This window comes from Caenorhabditis remanei, chromosome I (assembly GCF_010183535.1).
Source record: "Caenorhabditis remanei strain PX506 chromosome I, whole genome shotgun sequence".
NCBI lineage: Eukaryota > Metazoa > Nematoda > Chromadorea > Rhabditida > Rhabditidae > Caenorhabditis > Caenorhabditis remanei.
In genome coordinates, this window is record NC_071328.1 from 8,509,078 (window position 1) to 8,521,774 (window position 12,697).

A 12,697-nucleotide genomic window follows, 5' to 3' on the forward strand; every position below is an offset into this window, starting at 1 on the left:
ACCACTTTGACTGGGTATTACAATACTGGTATTGAGATAAAGCCTAAAAAACTGAATGTCGTTCAAACTGTTTACAGTTACAAAAATACAACGAGAAGGAAAAACAACAAAAAATTAGTTGGAACAACGCATGAAATATACATCAGATGACGTCAGAATTATCTTCAGAAGTGAAGTATTTGATGAATTTTTCACAATCCATTCTTTTTTATCATTCTCTTCTTGATTAGAAGGTAATCCTAATACATCCGAAAGAAGTTCCTTTTCCTCGAAACGTTGATATTTTATTTGGAAGTTGTCAAATGAAGAAGAAGATAGGAATGCCTGAAAATTTGAGTTTCATTTTTAATCATTCATGAAGCATTTTCACACAACTTCGAACAAATCTCTTCTATCTTCTCAAAACTGGACTCACCTCTTTCAGAAGTATCACACCTCCCACAGAAACAGATAAGAAAGAAACAATTCCTTTGGAAAAATGAGTGAAATATTCAGTACTTGAAGCAACAATATGCTCTGGTGTATAGAGTATTTTCCCTTGTTTCCATTGTTCAAGTTGAACAATTTTATCAATGTTCAGGATCTCATTGGAAGGAGATTCTGGATTAGAGATTCCAATTGTTTCCAGATATTCTGAATCCACGAACGGAAGAATCGAGAGAACTTGATTCTGTTTTAATGCATCAATTCTGACATTTTTGACTTTCAGCTTCCGTTTTCTCGACTTCAGAATCTCTTCTAACTTCTCCAGAATATTGTCAGTAATCGGTTCGATTTCTTTTGATCCATTTATCACATCCGACCAACCCAATGAGAAATATTGGATTGCAGACTTTTGAAACTTGAGTATATTTCCGAGATCTCCACTAAAAACTTCTACGTAATCCAACTCATCAAACACTTTTTTCTTCCTTGTCACAATTTTACACCCTCCATTTTCACTTTTTTCGTAAGTATTTATGATCAGAGAGCCATCAGCAAAAGTGTATCGAACCCAAACATATTTCGAATAAACAGATACTTCAACGACTTTTAGTTTCGAATCTGGGACGACGTCATCTATGAAATCTTGAAGAAAATGAGACACTTTTCGGAGAGTGAATCTGGAATATGGGGACTCCGAATAAGTTGTTTTCCCGATAAGAAAAAACATACATTGCTCGAATATCCAACTTATCGAATATCTTCTTCATAACTACTTCAGGCATTTCAGAAAGAGATGGCATTTTGTGGAGAACAAAAAGAAAAAAGTGTGGAATCAACTTATGGAGTGTGACTATTTATCAACGTATTTGAATTGGGTATACTTGGAAAAGGAAAAAAATGAGAGAGAAGTGATAAGAAAAGATGTTTGTTGAGAGAATGAATCATGAATGACATCAAATATAGTTAAGGTCATTTCTTGGAACGGTCATTGTTCAAAAACCGAAACTTGTACTGGGAAAACTTAAAATTATCAGAATTTATGATCAATTCAAACAGAAAAACGAAAGAGTTCAAAGATGCAGACCAAAACTTCCCCATTTTGAGAAGCTTCTTATGAGATCTACATTGTGAAAACTGATTATTTTAAGGAATTATTTAAAACAGTATTGTTTTAACTTGCTACTGGTTTGAAGTTTGTGTCTATCACGAGTTTGTTTTGTATTCTTGTTACTGTATTTCACGTCGAGAGACCGTCTTTCAGCCGGAAGTTCATTAATCTGTACCACTTCTCATAACTGCAATCCCAATTTGAATAATTTTTCTTTTCTTGTAGTGCTGTCAGTTTCTTTCTCAAACACTAATCAAGTAGTCAGAAGTGTCAGATGAACAGGTGCAACTTCAATTATCTTTTCTTATAATTTTCAGATAATTAGTGAATATTCTGTAGTTCAAAAGAGAATGTGCAGGTGCCTTTGATACTGAGAACATCTGCATTGTTCCCAGGAGAAATAGTATTTTGGGAAAAAATGGGCGGAGCAATCGATGGGAGAGGGCATATAAGGACCATCTCCACTCAATATTCCATTCAGTTTGACTACTTGTGAGCAACAGTAACGTCTTCTTCATCTATTAAAATGTCTGGATTCTTTGGAAGGATTTTCGGATTCGGAGAATCAACCGACGGGTATGTTTTATTTTTTCTTGTTGGTCTATTTTATGAGCCTGTAACACTCCAGAAATGTATTCTTTGATTTTTCAGTACCGCCGCAGAGGAACCGAAGGTTGGAGAGGAAACTGCCAAACGCTCAGAATCCGGAGATTCGAGTGATGATGACAGCAGCTTCTCATTTGGAGAAGATTCTTCAGATGATGAGAAAATGGAGGAGAGCGGAGAAAGAACCATTGAGGATAAGGAGGAAGAGATCTGTGAAGAATCGATCGAGTACTTGTTAGATGAATCGATCGATAAACAAGAGTACTCTTTTGGAGAAGAAGAGACAGCTGAAGATTCTGGAGAGGTTCTCATTGACAACAGTGTCAAGGAGACTCAGAAAGAATCAACTCAAATTGATATCAATGAGAACCCAATAGAAGAAGCTCATCCGATCTCTTTAGATTCTGAAGATGATCTCAGCGATATTGAGTTTTGCTATAGAAATGAAACATCAGATGAAGAAGATTCAGCAGTCAACAAGGATTCTGAAGTGTCTGAGAACCCAAAGGAGAATGATAAAGAAATCACTCCAGAAGAGACTCATGTGATTTCTGAAGAAGATTCAGTAGAGATTGATGAGCTCGTCCTTCAGGAGGACGGAGGTTCAGAATCCGGCGAAGACAGTTTCTCATATGGGGAGGAGTCTGAAGCGAGCGATTTCGAAGAATTCCGAAATATCAATGATGAGGTGGAAAGTGTTGGGAGCTGCTCGAGCCCATCTAATAATTCGTTTGAGGAATATGAGGATGCAATCAATACTGAGAAGAGTGAGTTAACGGAGGCTTGGAAAGTCGTGCAGACTGAACTCAACTCAGAATTGAATAACGAGAAAGTAAATGATTTGGATGAAGAGAAACTAGAAGAATATGAAGATGCATTGAATACGGACTTGAATGAGTTGGCTGTGGAGACTTTGGCTATGACACCGAATGACGATTTGGAGTTGAACGACGAGAAATCAGAAGAACGAAGCGTCAAGAAAAATGAATCGGACGTCTTCGAAAACTTGTCAGATGATTCAATGCTTCAGGAGGAGAAAAAAGAAAAAGAAGTTATTGAAGTTATTATTGATCCAGAAGACACGAGTGATAACGCAAGTCAGCTCATTGACTTCACAATGAGTCAGATGCAGCAATTGGAGATGGAGAACCGTGATGAGGAAGAAAAATTAGAGGTGGTTGCAACGGATTCCAAGGGAGATGTCGAAGTTGTTGAGGAGGAGATCACAGGAAAGTCCGAAGGTTTGAAGAATGCAAAGACGGACACTCTCACTACTGATGGTTCCATAAACAAGAAGAGAAAATCGAAGCTCTCTAAGGAACACATTCTCGCCTATGAAGAGTACATCAGGGCTACTGAAGCTTATGAATTTGCCCTTGAACAACATGTTCGTCAGTTGGAACGATGCTTGGCCGTCAATGAGAAAATTCTTCGCATCACCGGCACTGCAAAATAATTGATATTTTCCATAATTTATATGTTTCCTTTTTTCTCTGTTCAGTCTTATTCAATGAATAAAGTATAATATTTTAAAAACTGCGTTTTCTTAATTTTATATGAAATATCTGTAACTCCACCGTTCTGTTCGTTTTTCCTCGGAACACTTGCGAAAGTATCCGGAGCATCCTGTCTGTTTTTGAGAAATGATAAAATTTTCAGACTTGCTTTTTTTCTGCTTCTGAGTACTGTAGACTGCACACACTGACGAAAAAATGCGGACGCGCCATTTTGAGATTTTCGAGTAGGGTTTCTCAGCTTTTTTTTGTCAGCTCTGCCCCGTTTTCCAACAGTTTTTCTCGTAGTATTTCGTCTGCTTTTGCCAATAAACGCGTACTGAAAACAAACTGATTCGAAAGATTCCTTTTTTTATTTCAGACAAGTTTTCAGCCGGAAAAATGCGTCAAGCTTCTGTACATCCCCGTATGAAGGACATTCTTCGTGAGAAATCGGATGAACAGACTCTCCGCCTCTACTGGGCGACAAAAGTTGATGAAGCTGAGGTCAGAAATAATTTTATGTCGTAGCTGGAAGTCGTAGCTGGAAAATCGAACAACTTTTCAATAATTTATACAATTTCCAGCAAGCAGTAACGAAGAAAGAGCAGAACGTTCGACGTCTTCAAGCACAGAAAAATGAATTAAACGGGAAAGTAGCATTATTGAAAGATGAAATTCAAAGACTACACGAACAAGCTAGTCATGTTGGGGAAGTATGCAAAGCTATGGATAAGAAGAAAGTACTTGTGAAGAATAATCCAGATGGAAAATATATTGTTGATGTTGATAAAGACATCGATATCAATCAATTAGTAGCTGGAACACGTGTTGCTATGAAAGCAGAAAGTTACATGATTCACAAAATTCTTCCGAATAAGGTCGATCCATTGGTTTCACTCATGATGGTTGAAAAAGTACCAGATTCTACATATGAAATGGTTGGAGGACTCGATAAACAGATTAAAGAAATCAAAGAAGTTATCGAGCTCCCTGTCAAACATCCGGAATTATTTGATGCACTTGGAATCGAACAACCGAAAGGAGTTCTTCTTTATGGACCACCTGGTACTGGTAAAACACTTTTGGCTCGTGCTGTTGCTCATCATACTGAATGTACTTTCATTCGTGTTTCTGGTTCGGAACTTGTTCAGAAATTCATTGGAGAAGGCGCCAGAATGGTAAGTTCCAATCAGATTTTCAGTATTGCGTCTTGAAAAATCGTTTCCCGAAGATATCAAATTTACCTTATTTTGAATTAGCCTTTTGTTCTTGGCAGTCTAGAAATCTAAATTATTCCAGGTTCGTGAACTGTTTGTAATGGCTCGTGAACATTCTCCATCAATCATTTTCATGGATGAAATCGATTCAATTGGATCTAGCCGTCTCGAGGGATCACGCGGTGGAGATTCAGAAGTACAGAGAACAATGCTTGAGTTACTCAATCAGTTGGACGGTTTTGAGGCTACAAAAAATATTAAGGTGAGTGTAACAGAAAATGACGATGGCTGAAGATTCTATTACTTTTGGTTTATGCTCGGTCAGCACATGCTCCATTTTCAATTCTTTCATATATTGTTTTTCAGGTAATCATGGCCACGAATCGTATCGATATTCTGGATTCCGCTCTTCTTCGCCCTGGACGTATCGATAGAAAGATCGAATTCCCGGCTCCGGATGAGAAAGCCCGTGCTCAAATTCTGAAAATTCATTCAAGAAAAATGAATTTGATGCGTGGAATTCGAATGGATAAAATTGCGGAGAAAATTCCTGGAGCATCTGGAGCAGAAGTAAAAGCTGTTTGTACAGAAGCTGGAATGTTTGCACTTCGTGAGAGACGTATTCATGTTACACAAGAAGATTTCGAGATGGCTGTCGGAAAAGTGATGCAAAAGGATTCGGATAAGAATATGTCTGTCAAAAAATTGTGGAAGTAATTCCCTTCACCCCCTTATATTTTGCTTTATTTTGCCATCCACATCCACCATTTTCTTATCATAACTAGTCGTTTTATTTTTATTTAAATGTTGCTCTAGAAATTCTTTTATTGTACTCAATAAAAATGGGTTTCATCTAAAATCATTTATTGTACAAAGTATGTTCATTTTTTTCATTTATTCTTGCTCGAAACACAGACTTCATAGAATTCGAAGCCGAGCTGTCCGACTGCAAATGCGACTTGAATCATAACGGAGAGATGGAATAGAGTGTGAACTAGTCCATTGTTCAATTCGACGAAAGTCCAGGACAAGAATCCAAGAATCAATGGAGAGAAGATGGCTGAAAATAATTTGTTTGAAAATTGAAGAACATCGTCTCTCACTTACCAACAGCGTATTGAATTCTCAATGTGATTTCATTGTCTCGAATAATTTGACGAACGTCGTATCGTCCATCAATATTATAATACCATCTACGTGCTAAATGCAACAAATGCATTCCGACGAGAAGTGAATAGCAAACAAATGTGAGGAAAGAAAGAGCTGCTGATTCAGTGTAGATCAGAATCATTTGGAAGATTGTACATAGTACCTGGAAAACAGTGATGATGTGGGTGCGTGGCAGAATAAAACTCACTTGAACCGCCCGACTGTTGTTGACAATCGTCGGAAAATCGTAGTTAGTTTGCATGGTTGCGGACATCTGGAATCATGGAAAAAGGGATGGATTTTGTACATAAAATCGTGAAGAAGAAGAGAGATTACCGAACGAAAGAATGAAGTCATCGATGATGGTTATACGGATAAGCACGCGAAAAATACGAAATGGACGAGAGTCTCTTTTGAACGATGATAACGAAAATGATGATGGGAAGTTAGGAATAAATGAATAAAAAAAGGGGAAAAAGAGAGAAAGTTTCCTGGAAACGTGGAACCTGACATAGGAACACGTCTTGAGATTCGAAAAGTTCAAAATAGAAACGACTGAACAGTTCTTCTGAAAAGGATCAACAATTAGAATTTTGACAAAGATTTTGAAATTTCAAGGTGAAGAAAGAAGGCATTTGAATTGTAAAATACTTGTGTAGGTTTTTCCGGTTGATGGACCAGAGAAAAAAGAAGAAGAAAATATAATTTGAGCAGTAGGGAGCAAGGGGAAAGAGAAGGGGTCAGCTGTCGTTGTGATTGATGATTATCTCCATCTCTTCCCTTTTCTCAAACACATTCAACGCCCTCGCAGTTTTCGGACAGAGAAAATGAGACGGAGAAAGAAGTAGAGATGAGAGGGAGAAAAGTAAATAAAATAGTAAACAAGAGTTTGGGGTCCGAAAAGTTGTTGCCAGGTTACCAATGTCTTCGTGGAATAATTGTAAATTGAACAATTTGAAAGATGAAACTCTATGCAAAGAAACATGTGGTACAAAGAAATCATGTGCTGACCAGGAGCTACCTTGTTGGAGGTATCTCAGGAACCTCAGAAAAACTTTGGAAGGAAACAATACTGCTCATCTCAAGTACATAAATACCGTAGTACAAATTGCTCGATGATCTTATTTATAAGTTGTAAAAACTGTTACAAGCTCCCCATTTACGTAACTATCAATTATCTCTCTATAGAGCTCTATAATTAAAAATATAACTTTTTGAAACTTTCCTATTCATATTCAAGAAAAAAAACAATGAGAGGAAAGAAAAAAACAAGTAATACTGGTCAAACAATAAGAGAATAGTAGAAAATAGTAGACCAAAGATGTCTTTTTGTTGTTTATTTTGATGGTTTCTGATCCTTTATTTTATTCTGCCAGAACCTTCTCTCTTCCTCTAAAAAGAGGGAAAAAGGAGTGCGCAGTGTGTTGTCTTGTTTGTCTCTAGTTGTCTATTCCTCTCCTCTTTTCATATTTTTTAACTCATGTCTCTGAATTTCAAAATGAATCATGTCCTTAAATATTTGTTCAGGGACTTTCTGATTTCGAGTTGGTATAGAAAATAGCTGCTAGGAAAGAAGTTTTTGGAATATAAATTCACAGTTATCAAATTTTTTTTTTAAAACTGAAACTGTGGTTTTGTAGATAGAAAAATCTTATTTTGAAATACGAATGACATGAACCGGAACATGGATTCAGATGAAGATCCCAATCATCCATTATTTTTCTGTTCTAAATAAATACGCGATGCTCCAATAAAAGTCATGTCTTGTGTTCATGGGATGCTTTTCTAATCAGATGTTTTTTATTTGCAAGTTGTATTGTTAGAGAACTAAACTCCGCCAGCACTACACTACTTTTCCACATCTTTTAATTGACAAAACGCTAATTCAGTTTTCTTAAAATACAACATCAACAAGAAGCTCTATTTACACACAAAACTACATATTAGACGCAACAAAACTTTTGTCCTTTTCATTATTATCTCTGAAATCAGATAAGATCTTGAAGTTGTTCTATAAAAAATAGGAGATGATGCAACATTTTTAGTTTTCCCAAATTGGAGAACATGGTATCTCCTCTCGAGATTCTACCCATTTTCCTGATTATTGGTACGTTCTAAAAGCTAGAAAAAGTCGAATCAGCATGTTGCTTACGGGGGGATAGGAGGAGTAGAATTAGAGAAACGGTTCTCTTCTATTTCGAGTTCTTGCAATCTCGAACCGACAATCAGATGGCAGATCAGATTATCAACACAGTATTTCTCTTGCAGCACGATGCGTGTCTTCTTCTCAAACACTCGAAAAGCGTGACATGGAAACAGAAAAACAAAAAAATGACATTGGATTTTTTGAAAGGCATCCGTTCGAAGTACGCGGAAACAATAGGAATTGTGAACATGAATGAACTAAGCTATGACGAGGAACTGGAAAAGGAGGCCAAAGATATTTTTATTTTTAAATACACCAATTACAATGCACCATATCGTATCTACCGTCAATCTGGGTTTCCCATAGTTTCAATCATAAATAAATGGATGACTCAAGATTTTTGGAAGAGGGAGAAATCCGATTTCGTTGATGAAAAAGCGTATTTAGCAAGGAGAATAATCAAAGAACTGGTCAAAGCCTTGTATTTTGATTGTCTTGTCGAATGAAAACTTTTGAATAACTGCATTTTCCTTTTCAAATTTCTGACTAATACTTGAATTCTGCCCGAATTATCTTCGACAGGACTTTCTGGTATATAGAATACCCTGTTTATTTTCCTCCGTCAATTTGCTGATATAATCGAAGAAATCCTTGTTGTCTAGCTTGAGATGCTGTTCAACATGAGCATCCTAATTACAGGATACATTTTCTCAGGTACCCAAATGCATAGGATTAGTAACAAGATATGGCGAAAGACCTATTCGAAGCATTCAGGGAGAAACTGGAGGTGGAGAAAGAGATTAGGAAAAGCAGGTGCACAAAGGTAATGGACTACTGTCAACAATATCCAAACGAATATTCATTCCTTGATGTCTTTCAGACCAGTTAGACTGAATTTTGAAGTAACATTCAGGACGGGTCTCCGTGCGGGAGTGGGTCTCGGATTTTATTATTTTTCAAATCGAATACGTTCTTAATTGTTCAGAATAATGGAATTCTTCGATGAAACTCTCCTTGTTACGGTTCGAACTTCAATGTTGACCGTGTCTACCGTAGTCATCTTGTTATGGGTTTTTGGTCACGTCTACAGTCATTACGGAGTATACGGACTGCTCATTTTTGTAAGTCTCAGTAAATGTTGTAGAAAAAATGATCAGGAATTATGTTTTATAGTTACTTTCACACTAGGTTAATTTTAGCCCAGATCGACACGAGCCCACAAATATTCTGATTATCATCCGACATACGCAGAGAAGTTTCATTTTCCGATTTCTCTTTTGTAGATCGTGCTATCCTTCACCTCAATATTTCTGGCAGGAGAAACTGTCGGGCAAAAGTATCTGGAATTCGGTGCCCGCATCTTCTTTGTGGTCTTCTTCCTCGTGCTTGTAGTCTGGAATAGTGGAATAAACTTCTTACCGATTGTGAGTTTAAACAAAAACTATTTTGTACATTATTGTGTTGCCCTGCAGGTACGAAACAATTTTTTATCTCTACATTTTCAGTTTCCGGAAAGATCTACATTTATAGAAATCTGTTTTCAGGCCCTCATCATGCTAGGAATGATAACTGCAATCGAGTTTCTCTATAAAGCATTGGAACCTCTTCAGGAAACAATAAATCGTCTTCAAGACGATGTCAACTATTTGTATGATGAGAATGCAGCTGCAGAGCACGATGATGATGAGTAAATGGATTAGGTGAAATCAATGTCAGTCTGAAGATTTCTCAATTTAACTTTTCATGGTATTCATTACTTTTTGTTTCAAACATTTCTTCTAGAGTTATTATTTATCATAGTAAGCAAAAAGTTAATAAAATAATTACAAAAATATGTTAGTAAATGAATAGAAATATACAGAAAAATGAATAGTACAGACATCAAACAAGATTCAGAATTGATCCTCCATACGGCGGGAATCGATCTTTCCAGACGATGAAATGAAATGATCCCGAGAAAATGAGAATTGTGGCGACAGTTCCGTCTTTTCGGATGATATCGAATCCTGTTGAACAGTTGAGAACAAGGTGAGGTGTTGAGCTGAAAAAAGAAATGTTATATAACTGAACCATTACTCGAGTGTTATCATCAACTCTTGCAACCAAAAACTTCCAGTGGGGAGCTGGTATATAACTCACTTATAAAACTGTGCTCTTCTGTATGGATCCCATCGATGAAGTTGAAAATGTTTGAAATTCATAAGTCCAGGTGTTACTTTGAACCAAACTTCCACATATTGCAATCGAGTATTATTTGAAAAATACCACTGAGTCACGAATTGCTCGAAATCTCGATTTTTCAAATGACAAAAGGAGATTCGCATTCTGCGGCAATATAAACTCAGAAATATGTCTTTTGTCATCCATTCAGCTGTATCCAACATCTCCAGATAGTCCACATCAAAGAAACTCGGCAATTCAGGTGGATAGAACACTCCGTTGTGTCGAACATTTAGAACAAAGCTGGAAATTATTCATAAAATGAGAAAATTTCTAAAATTTAAATCAGAAATTTACCTCCCATTCGCTTTCACGTCATTCATCAGACATGTCAAAATAGGGGGTGGAATTGGGTTTGGTCCAGAAATGATCAACGATTCAAATTGTTCTCCTCGAATTTCATTGAAGAACCATTGAAAATTGGAATATTGTATTGGATTGAACAAGACATGAATGGGCGCTGCGAAGATTTCCGACAAAAATCTATACATCAATTTAATTGGAATCCATTTCAAGTCTCGGCAATAATAGAATAGATCGGTTTTGCTGAAATATTATAATTCGTGAATTCTACCTGATAAAAATAGATTTCTGCAGAAAAAAACCTGAAAGAAAAGACTCACCAAACAAAAACTTCCTTCGAATTGATGTATCTTGATCGAATTATCCCATCTGGAATTGATGATTCGAAATCCACAAATCCAAGAATTCCATTTTGAGATTTCAATATAATACTACTATTCGATTCTATAATTGACAATTCGATTGATTTTACCCCATGATTCATCTTTCGAACTGTTTTCTTGCATCTTTTTGAGCAAAGGGCAAAGTCGATTCTGGAAAAAAGGAAGTAAATAAGATTTTAATTTTAGGCTTGACTCGGATTTTTTTTTGAAAAATGCGGTCTTGGCCAATTGTGATTAAATTAAACGCAAACTCAGAAACTACAGTAAAATTTGTAACAAAGCAATTAGAGAAAACGATTAGCTACAGTAATGCTGTAGCGATTACCGCATGAGAGTGCTAAATAAATACGGACGAGAGGAACGTAACATGAGCCCAAGATCTAGGCACCACGGCCTCCATGGGAGGCCCTTTCAATGCACTGCGCACAGTACTTTGAGAGGGCCTCTGCTGGAGGCCGTGAGGCACGATGACGGATAATACTGTAATACTGAGAAATATTATTATTTATGTCTCATCAATCAACCAAACGACGCAAGCAGTTGGTTCTCCAATACGGGGTAAAATTCGCCGAATTTGATTTAGATGGCTGTTCAAAAAAGGACATTTGAGTTTAGGAAGGCTACTCTCGGTTAAAATGGGAAAAATCGAAATCTTCATATCACGTTTGTAAATTTTGAGAATATTTCGGTTGAGAACCCACCGAAAGTCCTCTTAAATCCTGCAAATCCATTGAGAAACTCACAGATCAACACAATTGAATTGCTGCAGAGATCGATTGATAATTTCCGGCGGAAGTGATAATAATGGGAACGGTTTGAACGTCGTATTGGACTGGCGAAGAAATAATAGAAATTGATCGATAAGTTCGTCCGCACGGCTAGACATCTCACGGGAAAAATGTGGCAGGGAGGACGGGGTATTCGGCAGAGACAGACAGTCGACAGGTACTATTTGACCACAACGAAGAGCGGGTGGCTGAGAAAATTGAAGATACGTTCGTTTTAATATTTCTAACAAACGGAGATTCTGAAATAAGACGATATTCGAACAAGACGACTGATTGAGTTTTTTTTAGTTGAAGAACAAGCAAAATGACACGTTTGCTGCTCATGATAAAAAGGAGATGATAAGACAGATTGCTCATCTATTGAAAACATTATGAAATAAGAAGAACTGCAACACGAAAAGTGAGAAATAAAATGGAAACTGAAAGAGAACGAATATGAAAAGAGTGTCAGGCCAGTGTAAGGCAAACATTTGTGTGTGGGTCATCTGTATATACCTCGAGAAATAAAGCAGACATAAGAGACGCAGAATGATTTTTCCCAGGTGAACTACAGTACCTCTCCTCCAGGTCATCAAGCAGGTAACCATCTAGTTTCGATTTTTATGGGGCTATTCACCTCCGGAAAAAAACGTTTTTCCCTCGATTCATTTACCGAAAAAAGTGTTTTCTGGCAAGCCCTAATGCATTAGTTTGTTTTTCATGTTGAAACGATTTCTTTTCAAAGAATGACACCCGGGAAATTCTTAGAAATTTGACAAGGTAATATTTCGATGCGGAATTCCAGATTTGCAGGTTTTTTTCTCTGTCTATCTCTATCTAGAAATCCTTTCTCAACACCCCCCCCCCCCCCATTTT

At 37.0% G+C, this 12,697-nt stretch overlaps 6 protein-coding genes across 6 annotated transcripts; 3 read left to right on the top strand and 3 right to left on the bottom strand.

Annotated features, from left to right (window-relative positions):
- Nucleotides 1-114: 114 nt before the first annotated feature.
- On the bottom strand, nucleotides 115-1,226 carry GCK72_001732 (uncharacterized protein; the record flags this gene model as incomplete). Its single annotated transcript, XM_003114593.1, has 3 exons — nucleotides 115-324; nucleotides 416-1,103; nucleotides 1,156-1,226. 3 exons carry the CDS (start codon nucleotides 1,224-1,226, stop codon nucleotides 115-117), a joined length of 969 nt encoding a protein of 322 aa, XP_003114641.1.
- An 834-nt stretch (nucleotides 1,227-2,060) lies between these two features.
- Nucleotides 2,061-3,596, top strand: GCK72_001733 (uncharacterized protein; the record flags this gene model as incomplete). The annotated part of the gene is made up of 2 exons (XM_053723099.1): nucleotides 2,061-2,110; nucleotides 2,186-3,596. The coding sequence occupies 2 exons, from the start codon at nucleotides 2,061-2,063 to the stop codon at nucleotides 3,594-3,596; spliced, it is 1,461 nt and encodes a 486-aa protein (XP_053591744.1).
- Nucleotides 3,597-4,035: 439 nt separating this feature from the next.
- GCK72_001734 (uncharacterized protein) lies at nucleotides 4,036-5,570 on the top strand (the record flags this gene model as incomplete). The annotated part of the gene is made up of 4 exons (XM_053723100.1): nucleotides 4,036-4,140; nucleotides 4,221-4,814; nucleotides 4,936-5,115; nucleotides 5,220-5,570. 4 exons carry the CDS (start codon nucleotides 4,036-4,038, stop codon nucleotides 5,568-5,570), a joined length of 1,230 nt encoding a protein of 409 aa, XP_053591745.1.
- A 173-nt stretch (nucleotides 5,571-5,743) lies between these two features.
- Nucleotides 5,744-6,359, bottom strand: GCK72_001735 (uncharacterized protein; the record flags this gene model as incomplete). Its single annotated transcript, XM_053723101.1, has 4 exons — nucleotides 5,744-5,913; nucleotides 5,961-6,165; nucleotides 6,211-6,276; nucleotides 6,339-6,359. 4 exons carry the CDS (start codon nucleotides 6,357-6,359, stop codon nucleotides 5,744-5,746), a joined length of 462 nt encoding a protein of 153 aa, XP_053591746.1.
- A 2,778-nt stretch (nucleotides 6,360-9,137) lies between these two features.
- Nucleotides 9,138-9,839, top strand: GCK72_001736 (uncharacterized protein; the record flags this gene model as incomplete). Its single annotated transcript, XM_053723102.1, has 3 exons — nucleotides 9,138-9,269; nucleotides 9,432-9,572; nucleotides 9,693-9,839. 3 exons carry the CDS (start codon nucleotides 9,138-9,140, stop codon nucleotides 9,837-9,839), a joined length of 420 nt encoding a protein of 139 aa, XP_053591747.1.
- Nucleotides 9,840-10,029: 190 nt separating this feature from the next.
- On the bottom strand, nucleotides 10,030-11,940 carry GCK72_001737 (uncharacterized protein; the record flags this gene model as incomplete). Its single annotated transcript, XM_003114918.2, has 5 exons — nucleotides 10,030-10,189; nucleotides 10,288-10,611; nucleotides 10,666-10,914; nucleotides 10,992-11,204; nucleotides 11,798-11,940. The coding sequence occupies 5 exons, from the start codon at nucleotides 11,938-11,940 to the stop codon at nucleotides 10,030-10,032; spliced, it is 1,089 nt and encodes a 362-aa protein (XP_003114966.2).
- Between the last annotated feature and the right edge of the window lie 757 nt (nucleotides 11,941-12,697).